Source organism: Gobio gobio (assembly GCF_949357685.1).
Source record: "Gobio gobio genome assembly, chromosome: 17".
NCBI lineage: Eukaryota > Metazoa > Chordata > Actinopteri > Cypriniformes > Gobionidae > Gobio > Gobio gobio.
In genome coordinates this window covers 2,211,505-2,231,399 of record NC_137110.1, presented here as the reverse complement: position 1 = coordinate 2,231,399, position 19,895 = coordinate 2,211,505, and the positions used below count along the sequence as shown (strand labels likewise).

Genomic DNA, 19,895 nt, shown 5'->3' with positions numbered 1-19,895 from the left:
GTGTGCGAGTGAGTGAGTGAGTGTGGTGTGGGTGCGAGTGAGTGAGTGTGTGTGCGAGTGTGTGAGTGAGCGAGTGTGCAAGTGAGCATATGAGCGAGTGTGAGTGAGTGTGCGAGTGAGCATGTGAGCGAGTGTGTGAGTGAGTGTGCGAGTGTGTGAGTGAGTGTGAGTGAGTGTGCGAGTGTGTGAGTGAGCGAGTGTGCAAGTGAGCATATGAGCGAGTGTGAGTGAGTGTGCGAGTGTGTGAGTGAGTGAGTGAGTGTGTGAGTGAGCGAGTGTGCGAGTGAGTGTGCGAGTGAGCGAGTGTGAGTGAGAGTGAATGTGTGAGTGAGTGTGAGTGAGCATGTGAGCGAGTGTGTGAGTGTGCGAGTGAGTGTGCGTGTGAGCGAGTGTGTGAGCGAGTGTGTGAGCGAGTGTGTGAGCGAGTGTGTGAGCGAGTGTGTGAGCGAGTGTGTGAGCGAGTGTGTGAGCGAGTGTGTGAGTGAGTGTGTGAGTGAGTGTGTGAGTGTGCGAGTGAGTGTGCGAGTGAGCGAGTGTGCGAGTGAGCGTGCGAGTGAGTGTGCGAGTGAGCGAGTGTGCGAGTGAGCGAGTGTGAGTGAGAGTGAGTGTGTGTGTGAGTGTGCGAGTGAGTGAGTGTGTGTGAGTGAGTGTGCGAGTGAGTGAGTGTGTGAGTGAGAGTGAGTGTGTGAGCGAATGTGTGAGTGAGTGAGTGTGTGAGTGAGCGAGTGTGTGAGTGTGTGTGTGTGTTTGTGAGTGAGCGTGTGAGGGAGTGTGTGTGTGTGTGTGAGTGTGTGTGAGTGTGTGTGAGTGTGTGTGAGTGTGTGTGAGTGTGAGTGTGAGTGTGAGTGTGAGTGTGAGTGTGAGTGTGAGTGTGAGTGTGAGTGTGAGTGTGTGTCGTGACGCTGGCGGTGTTTTCAGCCTCCATATCAGAAACACACAGAAACTCAAAGCTCTTCACGGCAACCCGTCAATATAAAAGACCTGATGACAGAAATATATCACTGTAGTACAGGAGGAGCTACGCCTCACTGCTACAATAACACTCACACTAATAATAATAATAAAGGAATAGTCACAATTTTTCTTATTTTAATTTAAATTTCCAGTAAGTGTCTGTTGTGTTTGACAAAAAAGTCAGAAACAAAAATCAGAATCCAAAAAAATTAAAACGGAAAAAACTAATTTTGGTTTGTCACCTTTGTTAAACTTTTAATAAATTGATGTTAAATTGTTTAAGTTTCATGATTTCAATTAATAAGACATGCTTTTTAATAACTACAATTCAATTTAATCAAAAATTATTCCTAAAAAATGGGACTGGAAAAAAATAAAATGGAATTTGGGAAAAATAAAAAGTATTTCATACGGCCCTAAACAAATCATTTTTGTTTAAAATATGAATAAATTGTTGTTAAATTGTAGACATTATTAAAAAAAATTATTAAACCATTAAAATAGAATCCAGAAAACAAAACTGAAGAAAAAAAAAACAGAATCCCAAAAAAAATTTATGAAAAAAAAAATAATAAATTGAAAAAAGAAATCAAATGTAATTCATAGAGACATAAACAGGTCATTTAAAAAAAAATGTTTAATAAATTGTTTAAGTTTCATGATTTCAATTAATAAGAATTTAATTTAACCAAATATTATTTAAAAAAAATGTAAATGGATAAACAGACTTTGGACAAAAATAAAATGGAATTTGGGAAAAAATAAAACTTATTTAAAACGGCCCTAAACAGGTAATTTTTGTTTAACTCTTAATAAATAGTTGTTAAATTGTAGAAATTGTATGATTTTATAATTTCAATTAATACAACATGCGTTTTGATTACTAAAATTAAATTTAACCATTAGTCCAAAAAAAAAAAACTGAATTCATAGTGCCCTAGTGAACCAAGCTCAATTCAGCGGCTCTGCAGAAGAGACTTCTATAACTACGCCATTCATATTTCATCAAATCTTTGTTTTCTTGAGCGCCCTGACGAGTCCTTGACCAATGGCGTGAGTTAGGGGGCGGGACTATGTGTGTGTTCGGTGGGCGTGTTCAGAAAACTCGAGATAATGAGGACTTCTGTTTGCTATGTGTCCACAGGACTGGTTCACAGTACTGGAGCATTACAACAGAATGAATGCCACCATTTCAGACCTGATCATGGGCAACACCTTCATCTTCAGGGCCTTTACTGAGAACAAGTGTGGAATCAGCGAAGAGGCCACCGTTACAAAGACCTCCGCCACTATCCAGAAGACAGGTGAAGCTTCGATTGGACGTTTGCTCAGCGTCACATGACTTGCATTGCATTCAATGTACATGCATTTCTTGCATTCCTTGGGAATCGAACCCATGACCTCGGCATGCTCTACCGTTTGAGCTGCAGGACAGCAACACAGATCCGGGACAGATCCGGCCCACATCTGGTCGCATTGATGATGTTGAAATTCTGCAGAAGAGCAATGACATCTCATTATCTAGCATTGTGTCTACTTAAAGCCGTCCCCTCGCTTCAAATATGGCAACACTATCACTGCCGCCACTAAAGATTGCTTTGTAAATAATCTTCCACATCAGTTTCATCTCCTCAGCGTCCCAGAGAGCAACAGAAACCCTTGACTCTCTCTTTTCCAGCTCTTTAGACACAGTTGCTCATGCATCTGGTGCCCATTTAATCCAAATATCCCATATGTGGGCCGAATCTGTTGCTGTCTGACAGGGTTCCCACTTTGAAAACTTGGAAAATTTATGACAGATTTTCCAGTTCTGGAAAACACATGAAAATTTTAAGAAAATGTGAAATGTCCTGGATTTTTTTAAATATATTTTTATTTTCAAATAGTTATACAAAACATAAAACTGTTCTAATATTTTTGCTATGATATTGACACTTGTAATGAGAACATTTGTCATGATTAAGAGCTCATTAAATATTTTTATAGTTAAGTCATGGCAATAAACCGTACGCCTTTTAAAGACTTAAGCCCTATTCGGACAGTAACTGTTTCGCGTGGGGTCATAAGGTATTTTCATCATTGTCAGGGGCTAGTCTGTGATTTTATTGCCGTCTGAATCCAGAATGTCCGTGTTTTTCTTCCACCATCCATGTAAAAATCCCAGGCGAATGACCTCCTGTTTTTAGACAAACACCACGGCCGTGTGGTCATTTAACTGCCGTCCGAATTAGGGCTGTTTAACGATTAATCGCGACTAATCGCACCCAAAATAAAAGTTTGTGTTTACATAATATATCTGTTTGTGCTGTGTATAATTATTATGTATATATAAATACACACACATGCATGTCTATATTTAAGGAAAAAAGATATATATTTATACATAAAATATTTATATTTAAATATAAAACATTTATATTAATATAAAATATATATATATATATATGCAACTATTTCTTGAATATATATACGTTTGTGTGTATTCAAATATACATAGTAATTATACACAGCATATATATATATATATATTAATACCGACTTTTATTTTGGATGCGATTAGTCGCGGTTAATCTTTAAACAGCACTAGTCTGAATCCACATCTCTGAGTTTTCATGAATATATCACTTCAGAATTCACTGTTTATATCCTTTTTGACCCCTGCAGAGCACCATACGGTTGCGCTTCGCTGTCATTTGGATGCATTTTAAAGATCTAGACTTTTATTACTGAAATGCTGGCACGTATTTAAAAGAGCAATATACATTCATCACTGCTCAAAAAATAAAATAGCACGCAAACATTTGAAATGGGCCGTTATTACGGCAGCGATTATATCTGTTAATAACCACAGCATTATGAACACCTCATGTCAATAAGAGGCTGTATTCACTTATTCCCGCTCATTTCCATGTGGAATAAAATGACATCCTTTATTTTGAGATCAAATACAAGACCATTTGAACTATAATATGCGTCTATATATCTTCCGATTTTTAAACGGATTTATCAAAATTAAATAATAATTAGGATATTATTTTCCTATTATTAAATTAAATATGCATGTATTTTTATTATAGCAAGCATATGGCATTTTATTTACAGCACCATCGACCTCAATTGACACCGTTCCCAGGATCACAAAACTCACTCGATCACAAGTTTTATTGCGCAAATTTATTTTTACGGATTTCCACGTGAGGAATAATTACCGTCTGAATAGGGCAATATTTGGCGTAATCCTTGTCTTTTATTCCCGCTGTATTAAAATAGTAAAGTCCTGGAAAATGATGGCTGAGAAAGAGTGGGAACCCGGACAGTCTTGCAGTAATCTTCAGTTGTTATTCTCGCTTCACTGACCTTTACGATGTGTTTTAGGCATCGACTACAAGCCTCCAGAGTACAAGGAGCACGACTTCAGCGAGCCACCCAAATTCACCACCGCCCTGGCCAATCGCAGCACTACTGTCGGCTACAACACCAAACTGCTCTGCTCCGTTAGGGGATTCCCCAAGGTATGTGTGAACCAATGAACCGTCAGTATTTCTGCTATAGCGAGCGGTGGCTAGGTGCACATGTTTTGTGAGACCAATCAATAAGTGGTTCCATACTAGCTAAAGTAAAATAAGATGTTTCAAGTAGAGTGTTTTAAAGGGTTAGTTCACCCAAAAATGTAAATTGTGTCATTAATTCCTCACCCTCATGTGGTTGGACACCCGTCAGACCTCCGTTCATCTTCAGACACAAATGAAGATATTTTAGTGTAAAGCTGATGCTGAGAAAGGCTTCAGATAGGCCTCCATTGGCATTCAGTACATTTACACTCACAAGACCCATAAAAGGCACTAAAAACGTCGTTACAAAGTCCATCTCACCACAGTGACTCTACAATAATTTTACGATGCGACGACAGTAGTTTTTGTGCGCAAAAAAATAAAAAAATAACGCCTTTATCCAGCTTGTTCTTGTCTTCCGTGTGTGTCTCCACGACGCATGCGTGAGAATATGAGCAGATCCGGCGTTCGGACACATGACCCAGAAGAGATTTGTTTACGAGCAGAGGAAGACGCGCGTGTCTCAGCTGTTGAATTCTACATTGATCGTGCTTTAGGTCTCGGCGTAGTTCTCAAAATGGGGTTAAAGTGGCATTTCATGGATTCCTGAACGCCGGATCTGCTCATATTCTCACGCATGCGTCGTGGAGACACACACGGAAGACAAGAACAAGCTGGATAAAGCTGTTATTTTGATTTTTTTTTTTGCGCACAAAAACTATTGTCGTCGCTTCGTAAAATTATTGTAGAGTCACTGTGGTGAGATGGACTTTGTAACGACGTTTTTAGTGCCTTTTCTGGGTCTTGTGAGTGTAAATGTACTGAATGCCAATGGAGGCCTATCTGAAGCCTTTCTCAGCATCAGCTTTACACTAAAATATCTTCATTTGTGTCTGAAGATGAACGGAGGTCTGACGGGTGTCCAACCACATGAGGGTGAGGAATTAATGACAGAATTTTCATTTTTGGGTGAACTAACCCTTTAAGTGTGCAAATTTCAATGCACATGCTTCCCGTCCTGTTCTGTGCATGCATTAGGGATGCACGATATATCGGTCCCATATCGGTATCGGCCGATATATGTTAATATTTTAAAATAAATCAATAATGTATTATTCCCTTCAGCTGAGACACCTCAGATGCGCACTGATGGGTTTGAATTGCTTGAAATATGATTGAAATCATTCAAAAAAAGGAAAATACAGTTATCGGCTACATATGAGAACATCATTATTGTGTATTTGGGACATGGATTTAATGGTGAGGCTTTTGTTTTTGTAATCAGGCTCTTAAAAATGTTATCAAAATTTGGATTTGGATTTATCGGACAATATATCGGTTATCGGCTTTAAAATATACATAATTATCGGTTATCGGACAAAATTTGCATCCCTACTGTGTATATATGCATTTTTCCAAATTTTCCAATTGGGTGGGGTTTTTTTAAAGCTGCAACTCTTGTTTTAGTGCAGTGGTTGATTGACAGGTGAGTGTGCGGTCATCCGGGATAAATTACTACAAATGCAATGTGGTCAAGTCCAGGGCTCTGAACCGGTTCAAGGAACGAAAACCGGAAACGAACGAAATTTTAAGAGGAACAAAAACGAAAACGAAATCAAAATCAATTTGAATCGTTCTGAACAGAAACGTTAATTTGAAATGGCCATTAACCGGTTAATAACGTTATTTTATCGTTCTCTTTAATATTTTAATTTGGCAGTGGCCAATCATGAATAGAGTAGTGCAGCATGTGATGTGACGGATCAAGCGAGAGTGAAATGTCATCTGTGAATCTACAGTAACGCAAGTCAGTGTGAGCGCATTTACACGCCTCAAGCACATTTCTCTCCCCGCTGAGCTCATCAATGAAAGCGCAGGTATTGGAGGACATTCTTTTCGAACGTTTAAATAAGCAGTGCAGACTTTAAGCTCAAATAGTCTGATTTAGGCTAGTTTGTAGATTCCGTTTAAGCCTGTCCAAGTAGGCTATAGCATCTATCAAACATTTCTCCTAAAGTCTTTCAGATTGCCAATACAGCTCAATGTTTTCTATATAGACGGCTGATGCTTCGTATTAAATGATATGTTATATTGCATTAAATGATCAAGCTTTATTAGCTGACTGAATTTGATTATGGGATGCAGATGTGTTGCGCAGTGTTTGCTTTGAAATGACCAGCATTAAAAGAGCAATGGTTATCCAGTTTATTTATTCTTTATTCATGCAATTTTTAAAACAAGTCGTGTTGAAAAAAAGTTATGTACAAAGAATGTTCTCACTCTTCTGAAAAGAATTCGGCATAAGAGCCACTTTCCGCTCCATTAAAACAGGTCCGCTGTTTATGCTTTGTAATTAATGGATGTTTCTGTTGTGGTTTTAAAAATGTTATGAAATAAATATTCAAGTTTAATTACCATGCGTTATATTATTATTGAGTGAAAAATAAGTCTATTTATACATATTTGTTTAAAGTATAGGCTAAATTAAAATAACGTTATTAACCGGTATTTTTTCACATCAAACCGTTTTCGGAACAGTAATGTTTATTGAGGAACGCAAAAACGGAAACGCTATAATATCGATTCTGCTCGGAGTGAACCATTGATATTTTTTTCCGTTTTTAAGCCCTGGTTAAGTGCAAACATTTTGGATCGCTGGACCCTTTCCGAGCTGTCCGCTTGGGTTCAGATCACCCCAATCCCTCCAGGTGTAAAACACCAGTTGATTCCGCCTCATGCGATTCATTACGGTGTTAAATTATTCTGAAGATTGTGCTGATGTGTAATCCGTCAAGAGCTGTTGAACAGTCCAGCTGTGAGTGAGAGACCACTGAAGCGTAGGAATCCGGCACCAACATGCCATCAGAGAGAGCGCAGCTCCTCGTGGCAAAGATAACTAGACGAGGGACAGCATGAGTTGGATAAGTGGGATTCCTGCATCACTGGGACGGGATGAGCTTCCAAACACTGATATGTGGAGGCCATGACAGTGAAAGTGTGCATAGCGTTGATCAGCATCCAAAGTTGACACTCACCAAGAGCCAAAGGCCAGGAAAAATGGCTTTGGTGAGTAAATAAAACACCCAGCTGCTGGAAAAAAGATATTATACGTAATACTTAAAAAAACATAATATAGTCTTTTGTAGAAAACATTACATTGCTGTGTAACTTTTAGCTGGGATGGCTAGTTTTCATTATCGGTATATACACTATATTACCAAACGTTTCAGGACGCCTGTCTTTACATGCACATGAGCTTTAATGCCATCCCATTCTCAATCCGTAGGGTTTAATATGGAGTATTAACAGCTCTAACAGCTTCAACTCCACAAGGTTTAGGAGTGTGTTTTTAGAAGCAAATTTGTGATGTTGGACGAGAAGGCCTGGCTCTCAGTCTCCGCTCTAATTCATCCCAAAGCTGTTCTATCGGGTTGAGGTCAGGACTCAAGTTCCTCCACACCAAACTCCTCATCCATGTCTTTATGGAGCGGCGCTTTGTGCACTGGTGCATGCTGGGACAGGAAGGGGCCGTCCCCAAACTGTTCCCACAAAGTCGGGAGCATGAAATTGTCCAAAATGTCTTGGTGAAGCATTAAGAGTTCCTTTCACTGGAACTAACCCCTGAAAAACAACCCCACCCCATAATCCCCCCTCCACCAAACTTAACACTTGGCACAATGCAGTCAGGCAAGTCCGGTTCTCCTGGCAACCGCCAAACCCAGACTCGTCCATGGGATTGTCAGACAGAGAAGCGTGATTGGTCACTCAGAGAACACGTCTCCACTGCTCTAGAGTCCAGTGGCGGCGCACTTTACCCCACTGCATCCCACGCTTTGCATTGCACTTGGTGATGTAAGGCTTGGATGAGCTGCTCGGCCATGGAAACCCATTCCATGAAGCTCTACACACTGTTCTTGAGCTCATCTGAAGGCCACAGAAGTTTGGAGGTCTGGAGCTCTTGACTCTGCAGAAAGTTGGCGACTTCTGTGACCCTCAGCATGCGCTGACCCCGCTCTGTGACCCTCAGCATGCGCTGACCCCGCTCTGTGACCCTCAGCATGCGCTGACCCCGCTCTGTGACCCTCAGCATGCGCTGACCCCGCTCTGTGACCCTCAGCATGTGCTGTGACCCTCAGCATGTGCTGACCACGCTCTGTGACCCTCAGCATGCGCTGACCCCGCTCTGTGACCCTCAGCATGTGCTGACCACGCTCTGTGACCCTCAGCATGTGCTGACCACGCTCTGTGACCCTCAGCATGCGCTGACCCCGCTCTGTGACCCTCAGCATGCGCTGACCCCGCTCTGTGACCCTCAGCATGTGCTGACCACGCTCTGTGACCCTCAGCATGTGCTGACCCCGCTCTGTGACCCTCAGCATGTGCTGACCACGCTCTGTGACCCTCAGCATGTGCTGACCACGCTCTGTGACCCTCAGCATGCGCTGACCCCGCTCTGTGACCCTCAGCATGTGCTGACCACGCTCTGTGACCCTCAGCATGTGCTGACCCCGCTCTGTGACCCTCAGCATGTGCTGACCCCGCTCTGTGACCCTCAGCATGTGCTGACCACGCTCTGTGACCCTCAGCATGTGCTGACCCCGCTCTGTGACCCTCAGCATGTGCTGACCACGCTCTGTGACCCTCAGCATGCGCTGACCCCGCTCTGTGACCCTCAGCATGAGCTGACCCCGCTCTGTGACCCTCAGCATGAGCTGACCCCGCTCTGTGACCCTCAGCATGAGCTGACCCCGCTCTGTGACCCTCAGCATGCGCTGACCCCGCTCTGTGACCCTCAGCATGTGCTGACCACGCTCTGTGACCCTCAGCATGCGCTGACCCCGCTCTGTGACCCTCAGCATGAGCTGACCCCGCTCTGTGACCCTCAGCATGAGCTGACCCCGCTCTGTGACCCTCAGCATGAGCTGACCCCGCTCTGTGACCCTCAGCATGCGCTGACCCCGCTCTGTGACCCTCAGCATGTGCTGACCCCGCTCTGTGACCCTCAGCATGTGCTGACCCCGCTTTGTGACCCTCAGCATGTGCTGACCCCGCTCTGTGACCCTCAGCATGCGCTGACCCCGCTCTGTGACCCTCAGCATGTGCTGACCCCGCTCTGTGACCCTCAGCATGCGCTGACCCCGCTCTGTGACCCTCAGCATGTGCTGACCCCGCTCTGTGACCCTCAGCATGCGCTGACCCCGCTCTGTGACCCTCAGCATGCGCTGACCCCGCTCTTCATGGCTGAGTTGCTGTTGTTCCCAATCGCTTCCACTTTGTTATAATCCCACTATCAGTTGAGTGTGGAATATTTAGTGTAATATTTGGCCTTATTGCACAGGCTTGAGTTCTCTGAGCTCCTGAGAGCGGCCCATTCTCTCACTAATGTGTGTAGAAGCGAACACACACACACACACACACACACTCCTGAGAGCGGCCCATTCTCTCTCTAATGTGTGTAGAAGCGAACACACACACACACACACACACTCCTGAGAGCGGCCCATTCTCTCTCTAATGTGTGTAGAAGCGTCTGCAGGCCTAGAGCTGGAGTTATACACCTGTGGCCATGAAGGGATTGAACACCTGAACTTGGCCCAATACTTTTAGCAATATTATGAGAAATGGCTTTTCATCATGTCTTCAACTACTTTGCAGCCCAGGATCGAGTGGATGAAGAACCAGATGATTATTGGTGACGACCCCAAGTTCAGGCAAATCAACAACCAGGGCATCTGCTCCCTAGAGATCCGCAAGCCCGGAAACTTTGATGGTGGCGTCTACACCTGCAGGGCCAAGAACCTGCACGGAGAGGCTTTGGTCAGCTGCAAACTGGAGGTTAAACGTGAGTAACTAAAGTCGAGTCAGGTCACCTTCATTTATACAGCGCTTTCTACAAAGCAGCTTTACAGTGATAATAGACACTTCATTGAAGAGAGATTGTTTTGGCTGTACAGCAGCGCTAGAAAAAAGTTATTGTCCAGCTAAAGTACGTTTTTGATTGATTAATTTCCTTTAGTTATTTACTTTGGGGCACTTACATGACACCATTTTCAACTAAAATAGAAAACTTTTAATGCGTGCTGGCCGTTCATTTGCCCGGCAACAGTGTTTGGTGGCTAGAGAACGCAAACTTTAAATAGTTTTGAAACGATACCGTTATCATAGTGTAAACATAAAAATGGCATGCACGTAAAGCATTATATTTGTATAGCACTATTATTGTCTATAGGCAAGCGTGTTTCAATACGTATGTGCGCATGCGCATATTTTTTCCTTTAATAAATAACCGCCAAATTACTTCATAATTTTCATTCATAATACAGCATTTTTAGTCGTTTCTGATAATTATGATAATGTTTAGAGAGCGCAGTAGACGTGATGGAGGATAATGTGTTAAGAGCTCAAGTACTGGAGATAAACCATTTAGTGCTTTGTAAGTAATAAGCAAGATTTTAAAATGTATGCGATGTTTAAAACCCCTTAACTGTCATTTAACTGGTTATTTTAATTTATTATTTAACTGGTGCTCTTTTATTGATCGCCTTTTTTCGTATCATATATTTAAGTAATTATCATAAATTAGGTGTCATTTGAAATCTTACAAACTCAAAATTCATCCTGGGAAAACCGTTTTGAAATCGGACATTGTGTTACCATGGAAACGGTACTCTAAATTATTCTCGCGGGCTCCTCCCCCTAGTGGGCGGTGTCATGTTTCATATTACAACAATTATTTTCACTACTTTATAATCAAAATCTTTTCCAATCTTGACAAAACACATACTGTCGGAAAGGTCTGAGTCTCAAGGGTCCATATTTGGTGACTGTTTTGTGATGGAAGTGATACTTGGACAGAAATTTACAGGAAAGTGCATCAAAAAAACAATCAATGGAATTTGAATGAAATAAAAAATATTTAGTACAGTATCTAATTTACAGTAAATTTAAACTTCCATAACTTTTTCATAATTTCATATTTTGAATTACTTCAGCAATAATCTGCAGAATGTCTTCTTTAAAACGAGATCAAACTTTGGTCTTTTTGCGTTTTGGACCAGCTGGAGTTTGTTTATTAGGCGAGCAGGGCAACCGCCAAGTAGAGCATTACAATAATCTACAGCTCATGAACATTACAATAATCTACAGCTCATGAACATTACAATAATCTACAGCTCATCTACATTACAATAATCTACAGCTCATGAACATTACAATAATCTACAGCTCATGAACATTACAATAATCTACAGCTCATCAACATTACAATAATCTACAGCTCATCAACATTACAATAATCTACAGCTCATCTACATTACAATAATCTACAGCTCATCAACATTACAATAATCTACAGCTCATCAACATTACAATAATCTACAGCTCATCTACATTACAATAATCTACAGCTCATCAACATTACAATAATCTACAGCTCATCAACATTACAATAATCTACAGCTCATGAATATTACAATAATCTACAGCTCATCAACATTACAATAATCTACAGCTCATGAATATTACAATAATCTACAGCTCATCAACATTACAATAATCTACAGCTCATGAACATTACAATAATCTACAGCTCATGAACATTACAATAATCTACAGCTCATCATCATTACAATAATCTACAGCTCATCAACATTACAATAATCTACAGCTCATCATCATTACAATAATCTACAGCTCATCATCATTACAATAATCTACAGCTCATCAACATTACAATAATCTACAGCTCATCAACATTACAATAATCTACAGCTCATGAATATTACAATAATCTACAGCTCATCAACATTACAATAATCTACAGCTCATGAATATTACAATAATCTACAGCTCATCAACATTACAATAATCTACAGCTCATGAATATTACAATAATCTACAGCTCATCAACATTACAATAATCTACAGCTCATGAACATTACAATAATCTACAGCTCATGAACATTACAATAATCTACAGCTCATCAACATTACAATAATCTACAGCTCATGAACATTACAATAATCTACAGCTCATGAACATTACAATAATCTACAGCTCATCAACATTACAATAATCTACAGCTCATCAACATTACAATAATCTACAGCTCATCAACATTACAATAATCTACAGCTCATGAACATAACAATAATCTACAGCTCATCAACATTACAATAATCTACAGCTCATGAACATTACAATAATCTACAGCTCATCAACATTACAATAATCTACAGCTCATTAACATTACAATAATCTACAGCTCATGATCATTACAATAATCTACAGCTCATCAACATTACAATAATCTACAGCTCATCAACATTACAATAATCTACAGCTCATCAACATTACAATAATCTACAGCTCATCAACATTACAATAATCTACAGCTCATGAACATTACAATAATCTACAGCTCATGAACATTACAATAATCTACAGCTCATCAACATTACAATAATCTACAGCTCATCAACATTACAATAATCTACAGCTCATCAACATTACAATAATCTACAGCTCATCTACATTACAATAATCTACAGCTCATCAACATTACAATAATCTACAGCTCATCAACATTACAATAATCTACATCTCATGAACATTACAATAATCTACAGCTCATCAACATTACAATAATCTACAGCTCATGAACATAACAATAATCTACAGCTCATCTACATTACAATAATCTACAGCTCATCAACATTACAATAATCTACAGCTCATGAACATAACAATAATCTACAGCTCATCATCATTACAATAATCTACAGCTCATCAACATTACAATAATCTACAGCTCATCTACATTACAATAATCTACAGCTCATCTACATTACAATAATCTACAGCTCATCAACATTACAATAATCTACAGCTCATCTACATTACAATAATCTACAGCTCATCAACATTACAATAATCTACAGCTCATCAACATTACAATAATCTACAGCTCATGAACATAACAATAATCTACAGCTCATCTACATTACAATAATCTACAGCTCATCTACATTACAATAATCTACAGCTCATCTACATTACAATAATCTACAGCTCATCTACATTACAATAATCTACAGCTCATCTACATTACAATAATCTACAGCTCATCTACATTACAATAATCTACAGCTCATCTACATTACAATAATCTACAGCTCATCAACATTACAATAATCTACAGCTCATCAACATTACAATAATCTACAGCTCATCAACATTACAATAATCTACAGCTCATGAACATTACAATAATCTACAGCTCATCAACATTACAATAATCTACAGCTCATGAACATTACAATAATCTACAGCTCATCAACATTACAATAATCTACAGCTCATCAACATTACAATAATCTACAGCTCATGAACATTACAATAATCTACAGCTCATCAACATTACAATAATCTACAGCTCATCTACATTACAATAATCTACAGCTCATCAACATTACAATAATCTACAGCTCATCAACATTACAATAATCTACAGCTCATCAACATTAAAATAATCTACAGCTCATCAACATTACAATAATCTACAGCTCATCAACATTACAATAATCTACAGCTCATCAACATTACAATAATCTACAGCTCATCAACATTACAATAATCTACAGCTCATCAACATTACAATAATCTACAGCTCATCAACATTACAATAATCTACAGCTCATCAACATTACAATAATCTACAGCTCATCAACATTACAATAATCTACAGCTCATCAACATTACAATAATCTACAGCTCATCAACATTACAATAATCTACAGCTCATCAACATTAAAATAATCTACAGCTCATCTACATTACAATAATCTACAGCTCATCAACATTACAATAATCTACAGCTCATCTACATAACAATAATCTACAGCTCATGAACATAACAATAATCTACAGCTCATCAACATTACAATAATCTACAGCTTATCAACATTACAATAATCTACAGCTCATCAACATAACAATAATCTACAGCTCATCAACATTATTTTACACCCAAAGTGTGGCACATAAAGGCGCTTTCATTCGTTGTCGCTGCTTATTGCACTTAAACATTCAAATACACACAAAATAATGTCAAAATGCACAGTCAGTTCTGTAAGTGAATGTAAACAGCTGAGAAAGAAAGCACACGTGTAACAGTGTAATGGATCCGTGCATCAGCTCTTAAAGTGACAGCAGCCTAATATTCCTCCTGACAAATGATGAGATAATATTACAAATATATGGTATAGATGCCAAAATTGTGGCCAGTGAAAATACAGAGTGGCTAGTAACTTTGGAAAAGCATTAGACACAGCGAATGCCGAGCAAATAAATGTCAAGCTCTGAGTGGATTGATATGAAACGATGCGATTCCAGATTCTTAAGAGTTTATATTTAGCACGGAAATGCAAATGTGTAAAATGCATGTTGCTGTCAGATGATCTTCAGCGTGTTATGATTGGGATCAAACGGAGCATCTCGTCTAATATCAGTGTAATCCAGCCTAAGCTATGTTAACACACATGCTTAACCTGATCCGGGAACTGCTTTTATGTTTGTCAAGTTATCACTTCACACGCGTCTACACTGGGTTATTGTTACTGAGAAATGATTTACAGCCTTATGAATGGAGATGTCAGGCAGAACAAGAGTCTCCACGTGTGTTTGTTTGGGTGACGAATACTGAACTGCATTCTGGGTTTCTTTCCCAACAGAGCCTGTGGTTGCTGACGCCGATAAGAAATGAGTTCCGCGTTCATACAGGTCAGTGTCTATTTTTAGATGTGTAAAGTACCAGAGTAACTGCTGTACTTCTAGTATTACACCACAAAAGGCCAGGAAGGGGTTTTAAATGGGGAAAATACGAGTTTTATTCAGTTAAATTCTCCGAACTTTCAACAGAGAAATGTGTCTTGATCATCAAATCCTCATATTAGGATCATGTGACACTGAAGACTGGAGTAATGATGCTTTGCATCACAGAAATAAATTACACTTTATTATATATGCTCATAGAAAGCGGCTGTTTGAAATCGTAAAAATATTTCAAATTTTTACAGTGTTTAAATATTTCATATTTGTATTTTTTGAGCATTCTACCTCAAAAGGAACAGCTTTGAGAATGTGCACCGATTTAACGTTTTTACTTTGGAGTGCCAAAAAGCTATTTGAGTCTCTTGAGAAGACATCTGTCTTCCCCCCCGAGCCCTGACCTTACATGGGGGACACTAAACATGGAGATTTGCTGGAGGTGTCCGAGTGGCCATTCCCCATAAATTAAACTGGTAATGACCGCGGGAGAGACGGAATTACATCCCCCTGACTCTGCACCAGTGTCAGACGGCTAGATCTCGTCCCAGAAACACTGTACATCTGAGTTTGTGTTGCTTGGAGTGCCCGAGCTATTTTCAGGCCGTCCTGACACCTGTTCCTTGTTCTTCCTCTCTGCATGCTCTCTAGTCCCAAATAAGGAGCAGAAAAATGTGGGATCCCTCTCAAAAGGTGAGGACTCGTGCTAGAATGTTCCAGCTCTGATGAGAACGCTCAGATGTTCTGTGCACAGCTGACTTCTGTATTAATGCAGTTTGTGGAGGACTTGTTTATTCTACTTATTATTTATTCCATAAACAGGGGTGCACTTACATTTTTACAGTCTGGTTCTCATGAGAGCACACAGAGATTCAGTGTGATGCATTAAATATAACTATAAAAATGTATAATAGCATTATATAGCTTAATATATATATATGTATTAAGTATTAAATAAATGTACTTTATACAGGGTTTCTGTGGGTCTTAATTTGACCTTCCACACCTTATAAATGTCTTAAATTGGATCTGAAAGTCTTATATTCAATATCATGGCATTAAATCAGGACCCTGTGATTATTGCAATGCAGAAGATGTGGACAGAATTACAGAATCCATTCATAAATATGTAATTTACTGTATAATGCAGAATGTAATCACAGTATATAAAATCAACAGTATGACAGAACACTTAAGGGACAGTTCATCCAAAAATGGGTAATTTACCAAACCCGTCAGCCTTTCCTTCATCATATAAAGCCATCGAGTCTCATCAGAACATCTGGAATAATCCGCTCGATCCGTATGGATCAGTTTCACTTTATGATCTTTCTGAAGCGTCAGTAGTTGCTTAGACTGTCAATGGAGGACAGAAATCTTTCATTTCATTATAAAATCTTAATTTGTGTTCAGAAGATGAATGAAAGTCAGTGTAACTCTTAAAGCAGAGTCCATAACACAATAAACTATACACACACATATATATATATACACACAGATTTCATAGTGCCTTAAATTGCATGCAAAAGTGGCATAGTGGGATTTTTGTTTTCCAGCTCAAATTCAAAACATCCTATTTATATACATTTAATAACACACAAAATGAAGAAATTAAGTCTTGTTTTGTAGGAAATTGAACAAAATTAGGTGAGTTTATGCTTAAAAGAAGAACAATATCTGTCATTGGGTATGAAAATTACTTTATTCCACTGAATTGTTGATTTTTATGAACACATTGGCTGATATTTGTTCTTGTTTTAATCATAAAATCACTTTCAGAAGTTTATCGTATACTTAAAAATACACTGCTAATATCTTTATTTGTATATGAATTTGCAAGCTTTTATTTTGGCGGGTTGCTACACGCCGAGTGAAATCTGCAGATTTATTATGCATTCAGTTCAAATGGAAATCTTTTACAGTTAATGATTATTAAAGTTAGAATTGTAATGTATTTTACAGCTGTTAACCATGTCGGTATGAAAATGAGTGTCTGAATTTATTACAGCGCATTTTTTTATTTTGGTCATGATGTGCACCCCTGTATATAAACAATAAAAATAATAAAACATTAACAAAAATCACCAAAATTATATATTTAAATGTTTTTTCCTTGAAAAGAAAATGGCTTAAAATGTAACTCGACACCCTTGCCTCATTTAGTATACGCAGTTCTGTTAATATGCAAATATGAATATGAAAGTATTTTATTTTTGTCCCATTTTACCATGGTTAAGAGTGCAAATAGTTAATTTGGTTATTATATATAAATATACAGTCAAAACCAAAATCTATTCAGAAACATTATCACAGTTTATAGTTTAGAAAATGGTAATAAAATATGAGCAGAACTCATCTTGATAATGTCAGATCACTGATAGAAAGGGATGTAATGGAAAACAATCAACCAATCAGCTGTTAGATTTAAGGACACAATCAGATAATACCAATTTAGCTCAACCAATGACTAATCAATGCTTCATTTAGTTCAGTCTGTGGGGTCAAAGGTCACATTAGCAATCAATTAAAGAAGAAATCCTCTGAAGTGTTTGTGATCAAAAGTGATATTCTTGCCACTAATTGTACTTTTCTTCCCGTGTGTAGGATTGTGAAGACGTCTTTTGCTGATGAGAAACAAAATCATGTACATATGAAATAAAAAAAAACAAAAAATAGACATTTTCTTTTCTTTTTTTTCATAATTTAATGCTTTGCCTCACAATTATGAAAAAGCACATATTTATGACATCAGCAGCTGCTTGTGACATGTAATGATTGTGGTCCCTGACCGTGTCCAGTGATGTAACCCGGATCCGGACCAACAGGAGTGTTTGTTCAATTAAACCACAGCCTTTCACCCACCCACATGATGTCTTTTGTCATTTATGTAACGTTTACAGGAGCGGTTCAGTACGAGATGCAACAGGCGGAGTGACCCTGAACACAAGACATTCAGTTGTATGGAAATTATTTTACTGTGACGCAAAGTTTATACAGACACTTTCCTAAGCAGTGGAAACTCAACTGAGGGCAGACGGGTTACTGAAGGACACACACACACACACTCACTAAGATAAATGTGTCAGTGAGAATGCGAAGACTCTCAATGGACTATGTGTTATGCATGATGTTCATTATCGACTTCTCAGCGTTCCTGTGAGAGAAACTTAAGGCCTAGTGCTTATTTAGTTTGGCCGACATCATCAAACCCTGTGCCAGCACAACTGAAGCTGTTGGAAAATGGACAATAAAACTAATTTGGTAAGGTTTATGCTTAATAATGTAGCATACAGTAATTAATTTTGATTTTGGGTCTAAAAATGTAAGGCTTTTTATGTAGATGACCCAATTCCAGTGCATCTATGGCATTGATTCACTGTGAAAAGCATTATTTTTTTTATTTTTTAATCCAGGTATTTTTACATGGTAAATTACATGCATTTCAGGTGCATTCATTGTGTTATATCATGGTGAAATTTAAGGTTAAGATGAGACTTTCTTTGAGAATGTAAGCCGGACATTTCCAAAATGTGTTTAAATATAGAACCGTTAGAATGCATCTGTAGCTAAATTGCATTTCTGGTTGAAATTTCACTCAAAAGAGAAAGAAAGAAATTTCTGAAGTCGATCTAGGTTTAAAGATAAGGTTGTTACACTAAAAAAAAAAAATTCTGTAGTTTTTAACCCAAGTAGGGTTGCCACCTTTGGTGTGGCAAAATAAGGGACACCCATTCATGACCCCCCCCCCCCCCCCCCCCCCCCCCCAAAAAAAAAAAAACACGTCATGAAATGATTATTTCTACATTGACAACTTTACAGCTCAATAATAAACCATAAGAAAACATGAGATCAAGTATGTGAACTTGCAACAGAACACATTTTATATTATTTTACATTTGATTATTTTATTTATTTCTAAAGAACTTTTTAGTAGCCTATTTGGTGCACTTTAAAGGGATATTTCACCCAAAATGAAAATTCTGTCATCATTTACTCGCCCTCATGATGTTCCAGACTTGTATGAGTTTCTTTGTTCTGCTGAACACAAAAGAAGATATTTAGAAGAATGTTTGTAACCAGGCTTCTTTGGGGGCACCATTGACTTCCATAGTAATCTTCCTGTGTGTTCAACATAAAGAAATGTATACATGTTTGGAACAACTTGGGGGTGAGTAAATTATGACAGAATTTTCATTTTTGGGTGAACTGTCCCTTTAAGCAGTCATTCTGAACCAGTAATCACTTTTTTGAATTTCAAAAATGTAATTTTTTTTAATTAATTTACTTAAATTATGACTATATTATCATGTAATTATTTGTCCCATTTTTATCAAAAAAAATTTTTAAATGTCATAAACTTTATATGACAGGATTATTGTTTATGTATGATTATAGCGTAGCTAAATTATAAATTAATAATTACATTTATTAGGCTATAATCTATTAATTAACCTGTCTAAAAAATAATAATTTTGTCTGCAAAGCTCTGATAATATTATATTAAGATATTATCCATTAAAAAAAAAACTATAGGCTAACTTTAGAAGCACAGATGTGTCTGTCAC

The 19,895-nt window shown here is 38.4% G+C and overlaps 1 protein-coding gene across 2 annotated transcripts in view; it reads left to right on the top strand.

The window, feature by feature from the left end:
• The window catches only part of mybphb (myosin binding protein Hb), a 43,655-nt gene extending 24,668 nt beyond the window's left edge, over nucleotides 1-18,987 (top strand). For both annotated transcript variants that reach the window (XM_079841027.1, XM_079841026.1), the window contains 6 exons: nucleotides 2,099-2,258; nucleotides 4,330-4,466; nucleotides 10,161-10,347; nucleotides 15,237-15,285; nucleotides 15,982-16,023; nucleotides 17,935-18,987. In XM_079841027.1, the coding sequence (XP_079697153.1) occupies nucleotides 2,099-2,258; nucleotides 4,330-4,466; nucleotides 10,161-10,347; nucleotides 15,237-15,268 (516 nt within the window). In that variant the 3' untranslated portion in view covers nucleotides 15,269-15,285; nucleotides 15,982-16,023; nucleotides 17,935-18,987. The remainder of the gene's footprint in view (nucleotides 1-2,098; nucleotides 2,259-4,329; nucleotides 4,467-10,160; nucleotides 10,348-15,236; nucleotides 15,286-15,981; nucleotides 16,024-17,934) is intronic.
• The last annotated feature ends 908 nt before the right edge of the window (nucleotides 18,988-19,895 follow it).